Source organism: Schistocerca americana, chromosome 4 (genome assembly GCF_021461395.2).
Source record: "Schistocerca americana isolate TAMUIC-IGC-003095 chromosome 4, iqSchAmer2.1, whole genome shotgun sequence".
Taxonomy (NCBI): domain Eukaryota; kingdom Metazoa; phylum Arthropoda; class Insecta; order Orthoptera; family Acrididae; genus Schistocerca; species Schistocerca americana.
In genome coordinates, this window is record NC_060122.1 from 610,436,835 (window position 1) to 610,455,528 (window position 18,694).

The following is an 18,694-nucleotide window of genomic DNA, read 5'->3' on the forward strand; positions in this document are numbered from 1 at the left end:
AAACACCTCTCTTTATTTGTAGAGTTGAGGTGGCATATTTAGAAAAGCAAAGATTGCAAAAAATTTCTCGTGATAAAGTTCTAACAATATGAAAAGGATGTCCATATTGACCACATAGAGGAGGTACTGAGTTGCAGACAGGGGGAGCTGGAAATATTCCAGCTTTCGGGCATAATCTTTCATCAGAAGTAGAAAACACACACATGACCACTGTCTCCAGGCACCAAGGCCCAACTACAGCCATTTCTGACATGAACAGCAATCTTGCTAAGGGTAGAGGGTGGGGAGGTGGTAAGAGGTGTGGGATGGGGATGGGGATGGGGATGGGGATGGGGATGGGGATGGGGATGGGGATAGGGGAAAGCATTGTCAGTCAGGGGTGGGGGAAAATGCTATTGGTGCCCATTGGAATTTGCAGGGATGTGATAAGGACAGGGCAGGGGTGCTAAGTGCAGCATTGTGAGGCTGTGCTGGAGGGAAAAGGGAGGGGTGGGGAGAAAGGAAGAGGGGAGAAATAGAGAGAAGGAAAGGACTTCGTAGGTTTGTTGTTAAGATACATGGTGTGTGTAGTAGTGGAGTGGTTGTAGAGAAGGGGATAGACAGGTAGAGAACAGGACTGGTGAAAAAAATTGAATTGGGAGAGAGTCGGGGGGGGGGGGGGGGATATGTTGTAGGGAGAGTTCCCACCTGTCCAACCAAAAAAAAAAAATTGCTGTGTTGATGGGACGAATCAAGATGGCACAGGCTGTGAAGCAGTCACTAAAGTGAAGCACATCCTGTTGGGCAACTGAGTGGTCCAGCTGCCTCTTGGCTGCAGTTTGGTGGTGGCGATTCATCTCGACAGACAGCTTTTTAGCTAAATGAAACTATATGGTTCCAGAAACCATTTCAAGTCTCAAACATCTGTAATGTATATATGCAGACTGAAGCAATGGCTGAAAATTTGTACCAAGACTAGTATTCGAACCCAGCTGTCCTGCTCACTATGCAGATGAGGTAACCACTACACCATTCTGGCACTGTGGCTTTGCACAACTGGAGACCCGGGTTTGAGACCCAGCCTTGGTGCAAATTTTCATTCATCACCTCAAGCTATATATAATGCATCTGCCTAGTGAGCAGAATACTAGGGTCAAATCCCAGCCTTGGTACAAATTTCCATTTCAGTCTGCTTGTATACATCATAACTTGTTAGTTCCTGTGCCTACATAGAACGAAACACGGGGGTTGCAGCTAAATGTGATAGCTCACATTACTGCTTTCACAGGTGGCCCTGTCTTCGATGGGTGAGGAGATGCTAGTGACAGGAGTGAAGCAGATGCTAGATGGACGATGTATGGGACAGATCTTTCATCTAGATCTATTGCAAGGCAAGGGGTTCCATGTAGGGTTGGAGTAGAAATGGACGAAGATATTGCAAAGATTGGGTGAGTGGTGGAATACCATTGAGAGAATGATGGGGAGGATATTTCTCATTTCTGGGCATGATAATAAGTAATCAGGTCCATGGCAGAGAATGTGATTCAGTTGTTCCAGTCATTGGTGGTTCAGAGTCATAAGATGAGTGCTCCATTGTGGATGGGCAGAGGTATGTGGAGGATGGTAAGTGACTGAAACAAGGCTTGGGAAACCTGTTTTTGGACAAGGTTTGGAGGGTAACTTTGGCTGTAAAGGCCCCAGTGAAACCCTTAGAATATTTGGAGAGGGGTGACTCATCACTACAGATGTGTGATCTGACAAGCAACGTCAGATACTATATGGCCAAATGTAGTGCTTTAGTAACTTTTCCAATAATTCCAGTTTCCTCATAGGTGTAAAAATACATACCAGTTTGGCTCTATTTCACTGGTTGGTGCTTGGTGTTACAGCACTCTTGGTCTTTCTCCTGGGTATCCTGGCTCCACATGTGAGCATATCTCCTTTTTCGATAATGGTGATGAGCGTTTGATGTAGTCATCCTGAGTATCTGGTACCAGATGCTCTGGATGGGTAATTGCAACATGTGCTTCTGTTACTGGCATTTCGTACAGTGGCTCAGGAGTGTCTTATTGGATTGGTAGAGATATGGCCAGTGATACCTGAGTCTGCTTCTGTTGTCTAGAGTCATCACAAATCCCAGGTGATCAGATGTTGGATCATTACGGAAAAACTTCGGGGTTTTCAGCAATTGAGGATCTTCCAGTCGGTCAACTTCCTTGTGTTAAGCGTACATTTTTGTGTACCTCTGTGACATCATATTCGTGAAGTGTCGGTGCCCATTTCAAATGTTGATGGATCCTTCGGGCTACTCAGCCAGCATAGAGAATGGTGGTCCATCACAACAGTGAATGGTTTGCAAAGTCGGGACTTGTTGATCACCCAAACAACTGCAAGGCATCCTTTCTCACTTGTAGAGGAGATTTGGGGAGTTCTCTGGAAACATAAACTATTACTTTTTCAGCACCTCCCTGGATTTGCACTAAATCTGCACCTATCCCATAACAGCTTGCATCTTTGTGAAGTTTTGTCTTAAGTGTCAAAGCAGGTTGTCCGTCATATGATTTAGGTGGCTGGAGCATTAGACATTCCAAATGGCATAACTTTAAACTCAGAGGCCATCAGGATTTATGTAGGTTTCACTCAAATAGTCTAGGGTGTCCGTGTGAGGCAATGATTACACATTTTTTTTGTTCAGTCATTGGCAGTCGATGCAGAAGCACCATGTGTTGTCCTGCTTCACAAGGATCGCTGGAGTCGACCAAGGACTCTCTGAAGATTCAATGACGTCATCTCACAATATCTTCTCCAGGTCCTCCTGGATTGTGTGTCATTCGGCCAGCAACACCCTGTACAGGCACTGGCTAATTGGTGAATGACCCCAGTGTTGATATAATGTTTTACCATTGTCCATTGGGCCAATCCTATTGGCCTCTTCTCTTATGTTGTCTGTAGTAGTAGGGGATCACGATTCCCTGTCAATGGCATTAAGCCATCCTCACTGGACTGTTTTGGCTGCTCCAACACATGTGCCGTTAAGAGTGAGTTGTAGCTGCTCACAACAGCTAGTTTTCTTTGACCATCTACAATGTTTACAACTGTCATTAGCATCTAGATTTCTTTTGTGAGCCTGAGTAGTTTTTTTAAATTGACATCTACCTTGTACTGTAGCAGAGCATCTAGATTGATGGCTGGGACTCGTTTGGTTGAGGATGGTGGGATAGCCTCATTTTCAACAACAAACCACCACCCAGGTGAATCTTTGTTATGTGTGCTTGTTGAAATAGCTTTGTCATTCTGGAGCTTTGATCTTCCACAGTCTGGCTGCATTTGATGCCTCCAAGGAGTCCCATCTGTGAATAACATTATGATTGCATTCCAATAAAACAACAAATTCGAAGGGCAGTGTTCTGTCATTGGTGGTTACTGTTGTGATACATGTTTCTGTTGACTGGATGTGTTTCCCATTTGTGACTTTTAGCATAGTCACTTTCATATCGTGGAACATATTCTTCTTTTGCTGGCAATGATAAGAATTCGACATTACTGGCAGAAAAGCACCTGAGTTGACAGGTGCCTGAACGGTTGGCAGTCGATAATGACATTAATGACATTTGCTGATACCTTGGTGACTGTTGTGCATGGAAGATTTTCATATGTGGCAGCCTAATCCACACAGACGGTCGCCTCGTTATTTGGTGGCTAGGCGAGCTGCTCATACCTCTGTATGGCGATGGGGAACTGGGAATAACATCATCTAGGGAATGGCAATGGTCTTGGTCCCTCACAACCAACCTAGTTTCTAAAATTATGCAAGGGTAGCAACAAATATTATCACCCCTGCAAATTGGAAAGTCAGTGACCACACTGCAAACTGGAAGTTCTGTGATGGACTTACAAGTGACCTTAATATCATTTATTTAGACTCTTAACACCTAGCCCAAGAAAATATACAATCTATGAAATTGAATTGGGAACATAGAATTCAGGATATAGCTACTGCAAAGAAGTGTATTTGTTGTCAGGCAAATTGGTGCTAGCATTGCAGATGATGCAAATGAGGTGATCCAACATTTGTTAGGAAGTCAAAAGGGATTAAAATTTCCTGGTGTTGCATCACACTGTATTCAAGATACAAAGCAAGGCTGGACAGAAGATTATACCAGAGATGCTTAAGGAAGACAGAATGACAGAAGGGGGCGAGTTCTGAAGAGCAGTCACACAATAATACAAAGATCTGTTTTCTCATACAAGAATAAAAAAAGGGGGGTTTATGTCAAGCACCAAATGGCAACAGATGTATGGGACTTACCATACACACTTGCCACAAACAAGATTTGATCACCCACTGTAATTATCAGCATTTCAATCCGATGGTATGGTGCCAAACTGGGAGATGTCGGTGCAATACCTACTGAGAACACTGTTGCTGGATGATGTGATACAAAAGACAGAGCACCACTAGTATCTCCATTCTGAATTACTAGAGAAGCATGTGAATAATAGAATTGTGATTCCATTTGCCCAGGAAGAAGTGAAGTAGCAATGCTGAAGTTAAAAGAGAAGAAATCACCTGTGCCAGACAGAGTTATGGTGAAAGTGTTGCATCATCTAGAAGAGCAAATTTTTCCATACCCAACAGTGTTACTTAATGATTGTCTTTTGCAGGGGCAGGTGCCCAGAATCTGGAAAAACTTGAATATCATTACACTAAAAAAGAGTGATGATAAAGACCCAAAAAAGAAAGAAATTGAAATCTTGTAGACTAATTTGTTTGGTGAATGCTCTACAAAGTACAGGGAAAGCTTCTGTGCCACAGCATGAGGGACCACAGACAGGTAATTGGCATGGCCTCCCTGCAGTATGATTTCAGAAAAGGGAAATACACCAGCAGTGTGGTAAATCACACAATATGTATTGTGAACTCCTCAGACGATCAGTATGGTATAGGCATAATGATTGACATAGTTGCGGCATTTTATAATTTGTAGTGGCCTCCTCTGTTTAAAAGAATCAGGCAGACGAACTGCTCCAGTTGTCTCTGCAACAGGGCGACTGCTGCACAGACAGGTATGTGAAACTAAATACCACTGAAAGAAAATATGAAAACCATCACCAAAGTGGCCCCCAGGGCTCTGTTTGTAGTCCAGTGTTATGAGATTTTGGCATAGAGCTATTACTGAATCACCTACATAAGAATGCAACAAACACTAGGCACTGCATTGCCTACTCAGATGGTCTGCTACTTATAATATCTGCCACCACAAGGGCTAAATTGGGGGAAAATAAGTAGTGAAGTTCTTGAAACACTTATCAATTGGTGTGTAGAAAATAAATTAATGATAACTGTTGTGACTTTGCAAGACAGCCAAGCCACTACGAGGTGAAGCCGAAAGGCACGCGTTTGAGCTCACGCAGGCTGGCGTGAGGTCTGGAACAGGACACGGAAATGAACCAGCAAAAACAGGACGTAGCTTTAGAATACTTAACTTTAATCCATAATTGGTGAACATCAGTCTGACGGTACATGCATCACAAGATAAATAGCAAATGATAATGGCGCCTTGCTAGGTCGTAGCAAATGACATAGCTGAAGGCTATGCTAACTATCGTCTCGGCAAATGAGAGCGTAATTTGTCAGTGAACCATCGCTAGCAAAGTCGGCTGTACAACTTGGGCGAGTGCTAGGAAGTCTCTCTAGACATGCCGTGTGGCGGCGCTCGGTCTGCAATCACTGATAGTGGCGACACGCGGGTCCGACGTTTACTAACGGACCGCGGCCGATTTAAAGGCTACCACCTAGCAAGTGTGGTGTCTGGTGGTGACACCACAATAACAGCACACAAAACAATTTACATGTTACTAAAAAGAACATTACCAAGATCAAGAAACCCCACAGTCAGAATGAAGGACCAGTCTATTAAGAGAAAGAAAGTGTGTATGTACCTTGGTATAAATATCAACAAAAATCAAAACTTTCATGCACATTTAGAAATTGTTTGTAAGAGAGGTGTTTAAATCCTGAACAAAATTGCAACAATTGGCCAGAGTTGCCTGTAAGTACAATAAGAACATATGACAATGCAGTCTTAATCACTGTTGTGGGCTATGGTTTGGGTGTATGAGCTCTTAGAGCCATAAAGGTAAAGACAGCGTAAGCTCTTCAGTGAGCAAATTGAAGTGTACTCCTGTACATGACCGGTGTGTGTAGGTCATGACCAACTGAGGCACTGCTAGTGTACTAGGATTACTACCACTCCTAGCAGTAAGGAAGAGACATTAACAATACTGACTCAAGAAGGGTGAATATGCCAAGGTAGAGCAGACACTAGCCACAGGAGCCACATCAAATAAGGAAATAAAGGCATACATTGATGGACATGGCGAGAAATCTAGGACAGAGCTGAAACAGGAAAGAGAACTTCCTGACATAAAAGAAAGATCAAGACTGCCGTACTTCCTTTCTACCAAGGAAGCTATGCACTATCTGTCAGAACACCTAAGGCTGCTTGTGAATGTGTAGCAATCAGCACCTGGACCATATCATCTGGGAGTGTGCTACTAGGTAAGACTTCACAGATCAAAATAGGCACATTTTTGGCAATTCATCAGTCTATAACATGGTAAGGAATGAGGAACTTTGGCATAATCTGAACATGGTGACAGCCAAACTGCAACCCTATGTGGCTGAGAGACAACCGAGAAGGGCAGAACATCCATCCACAACAACTTTTTCGAGCCAGGCAGGAAAATGAGCCTTGGGGATAACCAGGAACAGTATCCCAAGATCCTGATAGCAATCTTTCAGTCTCTTTACCCTGGATGGCCTGGCAACACAGCCACAAGGAATTCTGAATTGTGCCTCAGCAACCCAGGAGCCAATTGTACAGAGAAATGAGGAGATCCAGGTTTGTTCTGTTACCAAGTACAGCAGTGAAATGTGGTGTAGTGCTCTACAATTTAGTCTAGAAATATAAATTACAAAATTTGTGACTAGCAATGTCGTAGTATGTACCTTCTGTATTCCAGATTAATTAGTTTATCTGTACGCTAGATGGCCAAAGGGTAGTACACAGATTGTGAAAATTATGTATTTCATGTTAACACCATAATGCTTATTTATAAAGGGTGACACAAGGGAGACGGACAGTTTTTAATGAAATAATACTCAGCCAACTTTAAAATTAATGCATGTTTATTTACACAAAATCAAAGCTCATTATTTGCCATTTTAGTTAACAAAGTTATTTGTGAAAAATAATGTCATCAAGGTGATGTCCATCATTTCGAATGCAGGACTCAAGTCTATTCTCAAAATCCTCCATCACACGGACTAAAATCTCTGCAGGGATGGCAGTGATTTCTTGAATGATTGCATTCTTCAACTCATCCAAATTTCGTGGTTTGTGGTTATAGATACAGTTCTTAAGGTACTCTCACACTGACAAGTCTGGAGACCTGGGACGCCAAGGAATATTGCCAAAATGTGAGATAATCCGGCCAAGAATCATGCATCTAAGAACTGTCATTGGAGTATTTGTGGTGTGCGATGTTGCCCCATCCTGCTGGAACCAAACGCATTTTAAAGGGCTTCATCATTTTCTTAGTTCTGGTTTCAAGAATGTTTCAAGCATACGAATGTAACAAACCGAATTAACAGTAACTGTGGCCTCGTTCTCTTCAAAAAAATAAGGTCCAATAATTCCAACAGAGCCAATAGCACACCAGACTGCTGTTTTTTCTGAGTGTAGAGGATGCTGGTAGATAAGGTGTGGATGCTCTGGAGCCCAGTAATGTGGGTTTTGCTTAATCACGGTCCCGTTTAAATGAAAATGAGCTTCATCGCTCATCAATAAAATTTCATTTTCATTCGATCCCAAAATCACTTGCATTCTGTAAGCGAAGTCTTCTCGTACAGCAAAATCAGTTTCCTTAAGTTGTTGGACAATGAGCATTTTGTAGGGATGGAATTTTAATTCTTTATGCAAAATTCGTCTAACCGATTCACGATTGATTCGTAACTCACTAGCATGACGTCTAGCTGACCATCCTGGGCTTCTGACTGCCGCTTGCCTTACCCTTTCAACATTTTCTGGTGTCGTTACTCTGCATCTCGGGCCAGGATGCTTCTTATCCAGTATGTTCTCAGTTGATCCGAAGTTTTCCACCTATCTGGGGATTGTGTTACAGCTCGGAACAGCTCCGTGTCGACCGACATTAAACTGCGCACGAAACAATCGCTGCATAGGAATAATAGACTCACCACTTTTCATGAAACTGTCATAGACAAACACTCGACGTTGCAAGTCCCACTGCTCCATAGTGACTGAGTAAATGAAATGGCGTGTTGTGTAGATCCCCGCCATGATCACCTCCCACCACTCTGTACTACGCAGTTGAAAACCGTCCATCTCCTGTGTGTCACCCTGTACTTACTCATATGAAATTGCATTAAAATATTTTGTTATTTTCATATGTACTAATTCATGTGCAACATTTTATGTGTTCATGTATCTAGGTAACATACTAAAAGAAAATAGCAAATAAATAAATAAATCTTCATCCCGCAGGTCAACTATAATTGCCCGCAGTCGACTACCTTGAATATATTTGTTGTGATGGTTGATATCTGATGCTGTAGTAGTCATCAAAAAGTAATCTTCTTTTTCTGGAGTAGTGCACCATGTGCCTAGGGCATCCACATTAGAAGCATACCAGCATGTAGTCCTCTGTCCTCCAGAAGTCTGTTCTTCTCTGGGTAGTTGTACCTGGAAGAGAAGTTAATTGTATCTGCAGCAGCCAGATGCTGGGTCGTTGTTTCACAACTGTCGCATAAGTCTCAATTGGCCAACTACATTCTTCATGGCATGTTCAGCTGGTGGTGGAGATTGGTGCTGAAAACTAATACACCACTTCTTCAAAATTCTCAATTACCTTCTGATGTGTAGAGTCGACATTCATGCCTGCTGTCTCATGCTTACTCAGTCTGACAGTTCTGGCTGCCATAAAATGCTATATTTCTTCTCTTACAGCGAGTTGTATGAGAGATATAAGGTCTCGGTTGTCTTCCACAAATACCCTACAGACCTCTATCATCCTACTTTTTTTTCTGTTGCATTTCCTCAAAGTAGGCTTGCATTTCATAAGATGATACTTTGGCTTTCAGCAAGTTCAGCTTATGTCAAAGCTCCTCCTTCCATAACGTGTTCTATACTGACGTATTACCAAATGTTTTAACAGCCAAAAGTGGAATGGTTTCATTCAAAAATTGCACAGAGGGTGTTGGCACAGTATCATCAAATTTCCACAAAGAGTTGGCACCACTCGAGGAATACCTCTTTTATTGTGATAGACATCCTTTACCAGAAGAGATTGGAACATTTCTTCTTCTTCTTCTTCTTCTGCCTTTCACAGATTAAGCCTATCGACCCATTCTGGCTTCAGTTCTGGAACGTGTCTTCTGCAGTTCATTACATGAAATGTGAGATTCTGTCAGTGTCTGTCATATGTAGATTGTTAATGTGGCACAGAGCTAAAACCTTCTATATGTAGGACTTTGTCATTTCCCCATGATGTTGGGACTTTCTCTACAATTTTTCTGTCACGAAACTGACATTCTGCTGACTGTTGCCAAAATTTTTCTTCGGTTTGGCCTGGAAGTCATACAAGCTTCTGAGTTCTCAAACCACTGCTGGGCTGTGCCATCCAGGCAAAGGTACACACTTGCCAAACACATCATGTTATCATAGAATGAAGGCTTTCATGACCGGATGACATAGCTACTGGTAAACCTTTTGGGATGTGAGGTCATGGTCCAAGAAACTCTTCTGCTCCTGACATTTTGTCCAGGACTGCACTGGGTGAAATGTCAGGAATAGAAGAGTTTCTTGGACCCTGACCTCACATCTCAAAATCCTTACCAGCAGCTACATCATGTTATCCCACTGTTGTAGTTTGTGGCACCGTCAAATCCTTTCAGCCATTTCATTGGGTCCTAACCAGCCTCTCCAGCAGACACTGATGGATGCCTGATGTGCAGCTGACGTACTGCTCTCCCCAGGGGGCCCACAGTCTTTTTGTGGGTACGTGTGTGGTGCACACGGGTCCCCGAGCTATTGCAGCCTCCTTTCCTTTCCTTTCCTTTCCTTTCCAGGCTACATTACCATCCCTGTTCCTCTCCCTTCCTATCCTTGCTCCTTTGTCCCTGCCCCCTCCTTTCCCTCTTTGTGGACTTCTTTATGTCGACCTGGCTATCCTCCTGGCTTTGTTTTGGTCTGTGCTATTGTTTAGTTTGCTGTTTCCATCTCCTTTTCGGCGTTTTTGGTCCCCTTGGGGTTTGACCTCCATTTCCAAAATTTTCCGTTCACTGTGAGCCATTTGGGGATGAACTCCCTACCTTGCTTCCATGGCGCAGGTTCCTCTCCCCCTTTCCCTTTGTACCCTGTCCCCCCTCCTGCTAGGTCACCAGCACGGTAGCCAGTCCGTGTGGTGGGGCTGTTAAGTACTCACTAGGCTGAGCCCCCTGAAACCACAGGGATCACACTACTAGTAACTGAACTGTTAATGCCTCGTGTATGCCCTGGAGTCGATGCTCATCGTTTTGGGGCACCAGAATTCCCGGCAATGGCTGCCGTGCCAGACGGCCCTTGCTGTGGCTGGGTGGCACCCATGGTGCGAGCCCCTGACTGGAGTGGATGGTACCAGGGCAGACGCCTTGCACATGAAGCGACAAAAGCTTCACCGTTCTGGCCATTCTGTGGCCGTCTCTAAGAGTGGTAGCAGACGTGACACTCCTTCTCCTGATCCTTCGGCTTTCCCCTCCCTGGCCACCCTGTGGGAGGAGGGTGCTTTGCTCATCAAGACATCTTCTGCTGCCCAATCTGGTGCCCTGCATGCTTGTGACTGTCTCGTGACATCCCAGTCTCTGTCATGCCCCACCAATCTTTGAACTCAGTACAGGGCATTATTTTCCACCGAGATCTTTTGCAAATTGACGAGGAGCTCCGTGCTAACCTCGAGTGGTGAGGGGTTCATTGTATCCGCCGTGTGCAGCGAGGCCCTCCAAACAATCGCATTGCTATGGGCGCCTTTATCCTAGCCTTTGAGGGGGATGTCCTCCCAGAGAAGGTCAAGGTAATGGTGTACTGGTGTGATGTAAAACCTTATATTCCACCACCGATGAGGTGCTTTTAAATGCTTACGGTTTGGACATATGTCTTCCCGCTGCACCACTGATCCCCTCTGTGGTGACTGTGGATACCCCGTCCATGAGGGGAGTGCCTATGCAGCCCCCCCCCCCCTCCCCGCCAATGTGTGTAAATTGTAATGAACAGCATTCTTCACGCTTGCCTACATGCCCGGTGTTTCTGAAAGAAAGGAGGATTCAAGAGTATAAAACCTTAGATCATCTCACCTACACTGAGGCTCGTCAAAAATTTGACCGGCTCCATCCCATGTCTGTGACTTCTACTTTGCTTCAATTACATCCATTCCCTCTCCTACCCCTGCCTCTTCCCAGCCCTGCCCCCTTCACCCCATGCCTTCAGCCTCCTCCTCCTCCCCCTCTCTCCCACTCCCCCCTCAGTACCCATACCCACCCCTTCGGGTGCTGCTCCCCCTCCCCTGCCGGAGAAGTGCTCCCCTCTTCGGCGGCCGCTGGTACTGGAGCTCCCTCCCGGGACTCCTCTTCCCGGCACCCTCCTGAAAGGCGATCTATTGCTCCACATCGGCAGTGTGATCCACGACCGGTGGGTGCCAAGATTGCCCTCGCTGATGTCTACCCTTCTCTTCCTTCCCAAGAGAAGCTGCAGAAATGCAGGAACAAGGGCAAGGCCCCTGTGGTACCCCCTAAGGTGCAGCCTTCCCCTCCTACAGTCAATGAACCCACAGAGTCTGACCCAACCTATATGGATATTACCCCATCCTTATCGGTGACGGATAGCTACTCGGTTGCATGACCGACTCCAATCCATTCGCTTACACTTTGGATATTTGTGTCACCTTCCAGAGTTTCAGCCCCTTCTTTCCTTCTACTCTGTCACTTGTATTGCGCTCAGTTCTTACTCACCTGCCCTTTGTGGGTTCCATGCTTTCTGTTGGAACCGAATTGGCCCCTTGGGGGCTTCTGGTGGTGTGTGCACCTTGGTCCGCAAGGACATTGTTAGTAAATAGGTTCCCCTCCATACCACTCTGGAAGCCATTGCTGTCAGGGTCCATCTGGCCACTCCCATCACAATCTCTAATCTCTACCTCCCACCTGGCAGGCCACCCATATCCCATACCCTCACCACCCTTCTTCAACAACTCCCTTCTCCCTTCCTGTTATTAGGGGTCTTTAAAGCCCACAACCCTCTTTGGGGTAGTCATACGACTGCTGCCCTGGGCAGGGCAGTTGAAGCTGTTCTGGCAGGGCTTGACCTCTGTTTACTAAACACAGGTGCTCCCACACACTTTAGTGTGGCACACAGCACTTTCTCAACCATTGACCTCTCCATCTGCAGTCCCGGCCTTCTTCCCTCCATTCAGTGGGACATCCACAATGACTTACATGACAGCGACCATTACCTGATTGTTTTGACCTTCCTTCAGTGTCTCTCGCTCTGTCACCCTCCTAGGTGGGCCATATCTAAGGCTGATTGGGGTGCCTTCTCCTCTGCTTCCATCCCCCCTGTATTGCCACACAACATTGTCGATGAATCTACTCAGACTTTGACTGCCGCCACCCTTTCAGCAGCTGTATCAGCAATCCCTTCTTCTTCAGTTCCCCCCGCTGGAAGATGGTCCCTTGGTGGACTCCAGAAATTGCTGCAGCCATAAAAGACCGCCGCCATGTTCTTCAACACTTCAAGCAGCACTCTTCTACTGCTCTTCTCCTAGTTTTCAAATGACTCCACACCTGGGCCCGCTACCTAATCAGATTTCAGAAACGGATTTGCTGGGAGCGATATGTAGCTGCCATTGGACCCCACACCCCCTCTTCACTAGTCTGGGTGAAACTCAGGCGAATTTTTGGACACCGTTCTCCCACCAGGGTTGCAGGAATTTCTGTGCGTGGTGTTGTCCTTACCAATCTGGACTCTGTAGCAGAAAATTTCGCTCAACATTTTGCTCAAGCTTCACCACTGGTTGTGTCCACTTACGTTCCTTCTCCTGAAAGAGCGTTCAGAACGATTGCCTTCGTCTTTTGTTTCTCACTGCTTGGAGCCATATAATTCCCCATTCATCAAGTGGGAATTTTCCAGTGTCCTCGCCCTTTGTCCTGACATGACTCCTGGACCGGATCAGATACATAACCAAATGCTCCAACACTTATCGGTGGCTGGCCACCATTGTATACTGACCCTTGTCATGAACCCGCTCTACTGTGGAGGAAAAGTTATCTCCATAAGGACACCGTTACGGTGTGGCTAATGGCTGTATAGTACTTTAGTAGAGCTGGCCATGATGTCTCCTTTGTTGATGCTGCCAAGTCTGCGTTGTCCACGTGGCTTCTCGTTGTCTAGGCGATGATTCCTTTGCTGCTCTGGGTCCAAGAAAAGGTGCGGGTTTTTTAATTATCACTGAACTATCGAAAAATGATGCAGTATTCCACGGTTTCTTTGTATCAAAAACACATTTATTGCCAAAACTAAATACACAACTACACTCAACAGCAGCCAACACTCAAGTGGCCGAAAACCCGTTGTAGACCAAAGATCACAGTCATAAGCTACAAAGAACATACAATTCAAATATCGATTATTGATCGCAACACCTAACTTAGTATTATCTTAAGCAAAAGCTTTTTTAACACAACTTTAGTGTATAATATAACAAAATGATGTCTATTTGTCAGTTCCATTACACCCTCTTCAACCATCTTTGGAGTGAGGGAGTCTTTCCTACCCAGTGGCAGGAAAGCATTGTTCCGGTGTTGAAGTCAGGGAAATCGCCTCTTTGGTTGGATAGCTATCGTCCAGTTAGCCTTACTAATACCCTCGGCAAGCTCCTTGAACACATGGTGAGTCAGTGGCTGTTTTGGATCCTGCGACCTTTTGTCATCGACTCAAAGTGGTTTTCGCTGGTCTACCTGGAGTCTGCTATCCGGTCGGCTTTTGCCCATCGGCACCACCTCCTTGTAGTCTTCTTTGATCTACATAAAGCCTATGACACCACCTGGCACCACCAAATCCTCACCACTCTTCATGAATGGGGCTTTCGTGGCAATCTGTCCGGTTTTATCCGTAATTTCCTTTCCTGTTGCTCTTTTCGGGTCCAAGTTGGCTCCTCCTACAGCTCTCCCCATCGGCAAGAAAATGGAGTTCCGCAGGGTTCCGTGCTGAGTGTCCCTCTCTTTCTCATAGCCATTAATGGTCTGGTGACAGCTGTTGGGCCGACAGCGTCGTCCTCTTTGTATGCTGACAATTTTTGTATCTACCTCACCTCCTCCGTAATGGGTGCTGCAGAATGCCTTCTACAGGGGGGCAATCTGTCGGGCGCACTCATGGGCTCTCTCCCATGGCTTTCAGTTTTCGGCTGCCAAGATGTGTGTCGTGCATTTCTGCTGTTGCCATCCAGTCCATCCCCATCTAGAACTGTTCCTTGATGGCCAGTCCCTCAAGGTGGTGGACACCCATCGCTTCTTGGGTCTGGTCTTCGATGCCCAGTTGACATGGCTCTCTCATCTTTGCCACCTGAAGAGGACATGCTGGTTCCATCTCAATGTTCTTACTTGTCTGTGCAATACCTCATGGGGTGCAGACTGCTCTGTTCTCCTGTGATTGTATCAAGTGTTGGTCCAGTCTCTTTAAGACTATGGAAGTCCTGTCTATGGTTCTGCATCACCTTCGACACTGCAGATACTAGACCCCATCCACCACTGTGAGGTCTGACTTGTGACTGGTGCCTTCCGGACTAGCCCCGTTCTTAGCCTTCTCGCAGAGGTAGGGATTCCACCACTGCGAGTTTTGCACCAGCAACAGCTGATATCCACATTTGCTGCACTCCAAAGCACTCTAATTATGGTCTCCTTTATCCAGACATGGAGATCACCCTGCCTCAGCGGCAGCCACAATGTGGGCTTACCATGGCTGTCCGCATTCAGTCGCTTTTTTCTGAGCTCCAGCAATTGCCTTTACCACCTCTCTTCTCTGGTCACGCACGTACCCCTCCATGGTGCATCTCTTGGCCACAGCTCTGTCTTGATCTCTCAATTGATTCAAAGGATTCTGTCCCTCCGATGGCCCTTTGCCACGAGTTCTCCTGTCTCAGTTCTTTTCAGGGTTCAGAAGTGATCTATACTGATGGCTCCAAGGTTGCTGGCTGCACTGGTTTTGCTTACACCTATGCGCAATGCACGGAACTTTGTTCCTTGCCAGATGGCTGTAGTGTTTTTACTGCAGAATTGGTAGCCATCTTGCGTGCACTAGACCATATCTGCCCCTGCTCAGGGCTATCCTTTACTATCTGTAGTGACTCATTGAGCAGTGTGCACGCTATCGGCCAGTGCTTCCCTCGCCACCCATTGGTCATTGCTGTCCAGGACTCTCTTTCTCTCCTCGCTCAACTTGGATGCTCAGTGGTTTTCATTTGGATCCCAGGCCATGTTGGGATTCCTGGCAATGAACTTGCCAATTAACTGGCTAAATTAGCTACTACCAGGCCATCTCTTGCTATTGGTATTCCGGAAATAGACCTTCGCTTGATATTATGTCGTCTGGTTTTGGGCCTTTGCGATGCAGAATGGATCACTCTTTCTTCGTTGAACAAGCTCAGGTCAATTAAGGGTTCTACAACTCCATGGCTGTCCTCCTTATGGGCTTCTCGTAAGGCCTCTGTCGTCCTATGCTGGCTCCACATCGGCCATACTTTTTTGACTCACATTTATCTCCTCCAACTTAAGGACCCCCCTCTCTGTCGTTGTGGATCGATGTTGACTGTGGCTCACATCTTATTGGACTGCCCCAGCTTAGCCACCCTACGATGGGCTTTTAGCTTTCCAGACTCGCTGCCCCTGGTATTGGCTGACAATGCCTCAGCGGCAGATCTCGTTTTAAGTTTTATTCGTGATGGGCTTTTTATCACTTTATTTAAGGTAGGGACCTTCCACCTTATCGGTGAGCGGAGGGGATGGCAGGCCCTCTTGCTCCCCCCTTCGCCCCGACTGGATTGGTGGTACACCCTGGGCTTGGTGGTACACCCTGGACCTTTGCCTTCCCACTCCTTTCCTTATAGGGTCTGTTATGTCTTGAGCGTCTCTCTTGTCTCCTGTGCTTCTTCCTTCCTGCCCTTGTCATTAATCACTTTCTTTCCCTCACCTCTTCTTCCGCCCTTTTCCTTCCTTCCCTGTCATTAGTTTATCATTTCATGGACATTGTAGTTCCCTCTCCTAAAGTGAGATTTTATTGGTTTTAGTTAATCTGAGGTCAGAGGGACTGATGACTGCATAGTTTGGTCCCTTCTCCAACCAATCTACATGACGTACTGCTGTCTTGGAATCCATTGGTCTCCTGAACATACAGACAATGGGAACAATGTACTCCTTGTATTCAGATTCCTGCCCATGAAGGCAATGTCTTTTACATCGCCTAATTGGAGACACGGTGATTTAGATGTTACGTAGCAATAGTGCATCATAACCACAATGAAGTCCAAATTCGAAAGCAAGGATCGTCAATGAAGTACAACACTTAGCACAGAAAGTATGTTTATTACGAACACCAACGTACAGCCAAAACAGTAGTGAACTCCTGGATGGAGAGCATAGCTATTTATACAAGCATCTAAATTTCCAGCATACACAAACATTACAAACATATAAATTTTGAGATCCTACGCAACTATTAAACATAAATAACAAATAATTGTGAGTGGTCGGGTTTGAACTGGCAACCTGCAGTACACCAGCCATCAGTTGTAACTGCTATGCCACACAGCATGCAGCATGCATGCCTCATGGCAATATCATAGGTTCCATAAAGTCCAGACATGCAAATACAGTAAAGTATTGTGTTATTTACTGAACCTTCAAATTGTTTACCTATGGTAGTTTGTGTAATTGTGGTTAGGGAAAATATAAAAATTAGTGTGATGATGATTAATCATTTCAAACATGAGCTTAACATTAAACTCAATGACTTGACATGTGGTTGGTTTGCAATTAAAGAGTATTCAGGTGACCTAATAGGTTCTGGTTCGTATTCTGAATCTTCATTTAAAAATGTCGAGATTTGTTGAAAAATGATTCCACTGTATAATGAGAGCACCAGCTCTACTTTGACTTACAGTGATTATTGTTTTTACAGATACAAGCCAACAGGTGTGCCAGATTGTACCATCCATGCACATACTGTGAATGGAACTGCGTGTGCTGTACCTCGGATGCTTATAGCTATAATTGAAACGCATCAACAACATGATGGGACTGTCATCATTCCAGAGCCTTTGCAGCCATTCATGAGGGGCAGCACTTGCATTGGGAAACAAGATTTAATACCTGCCATGCAGTTTATCAGGAAAAGGGAACTGACTGAGAAAGGCTGAAAGAGATATCTAAAGTCACTCTGCTTCAAATGTTTTCATTAATATTCCAAAGATACATTCAAAAATTATATCTTAGAAGCTTTTATTGAATATTGTAGTGAGCATTTTATTATTTGCGGGATAAGTTAAATCACAGAAGTACAAGGCTTCTCACGCTGGAAGTATATAGCCTATTAATCTTCAGCAGAACTTAAGTTATGTTCAGTGCATATTTCTGAGATATTAAAAATATTTTTGTGATGGAGAAGCGTGGGTCATACAGTAAATTTGAAGTACCTCCATATGTTTGCTGCAATAATGTTCACTCTTCCTAATTATTCATGAAGCCAGAAAGTGGTAACCATAAGGAACCAGACCTGATGGGAGAGGATATGTGGACCACCTGCCGACTTTTCATTTCTTGCACAATAAGTGTTTGTTCTTACATTTGTAAATTGGTGGTATAGTTTTAAATTGGATGCAGTATTCATTCCTTTGTGAAGAGATATTCAAGGATGTAAAACATGCCAGGGAAGGTAAATACACAGCACATATTTACAAAAATAAAACTAATATGCTAATGTTCCTTTCATAGACCTGAGTGAGCGTGTCCTCTTGGATATGAAAATAAGTAAAAATAATATACATTTTTTCCATTTACATATTAATTAAAAAGCTTACCATTATCATTTAAATGCATTTCCCGCCAGTTGTGCAATCGGAAATGAATTTTTCTCCATCACGGGTCTAGTAATACAAGGGCCTGTGCCAAGCCCTGTCTCGCCAGAAACTAAGTCCCACTACCTTAACAGCTTCTTTAAGCAGTTGTGCCACGTAACCAAACGGTTACAGCTCACAGAGACACGTGCATTCACAAAGACACAGGGGCATTGTAGATGACCCAGAGAGCATTCCAGAGTGCCCTAGAGAGCTATAACACGAAGAAGAACTGCTTCTCGGCTTTTGGCAAGATCAACATGTAGTCTTTTTATTCAAGGTCAACGCATTATTTATGATAATACAGAGTTAAGTCACCAGCAAGTGACAGATCTTCACAACCACCATGTCCTTTACACCAAAAATATACAGCCTCATCATCATCTACCTTCTTGCGACTACGAGTGCGTATAAACAAATCTTGCAGAGGGACTAAATAAGGACTACTACCACCTAAAACTTCACTAATATAAGACAATTATATTGTAAATAATATAAGACA

At 44.8% G+C, this 18,694-nt stretch overlaps 1 protein-coding gene across 1 annotated transcript in view; it reads left to right on the forward strand.

Annotated features, from left to right (window-relative positions):
• The window catches only part of LOC124613218 (serine--tRNA ligase, chloroplastic/mitochondrial), a 91,367-nt gene extending 73,064 nt beyond the window's left edge, over positions 1 to 18,303 (forward strand). The window contains exon 4 of the mRNA XM_047141891.1: positions 17,259 to 18,303. Coding sequence (XP_046997847.1) covers positions 17,259 to 17,496 — 238 coding nt within the window. The 3' untranslated portion in view covers positions 17,497 to 18,303. The remainder of the gene's footprint in view (positions 1 to 17,258) is intronic.
• The last annotated feature ends 391 nt before the right edge of the window (positions 18,304 to 18,694 follow it).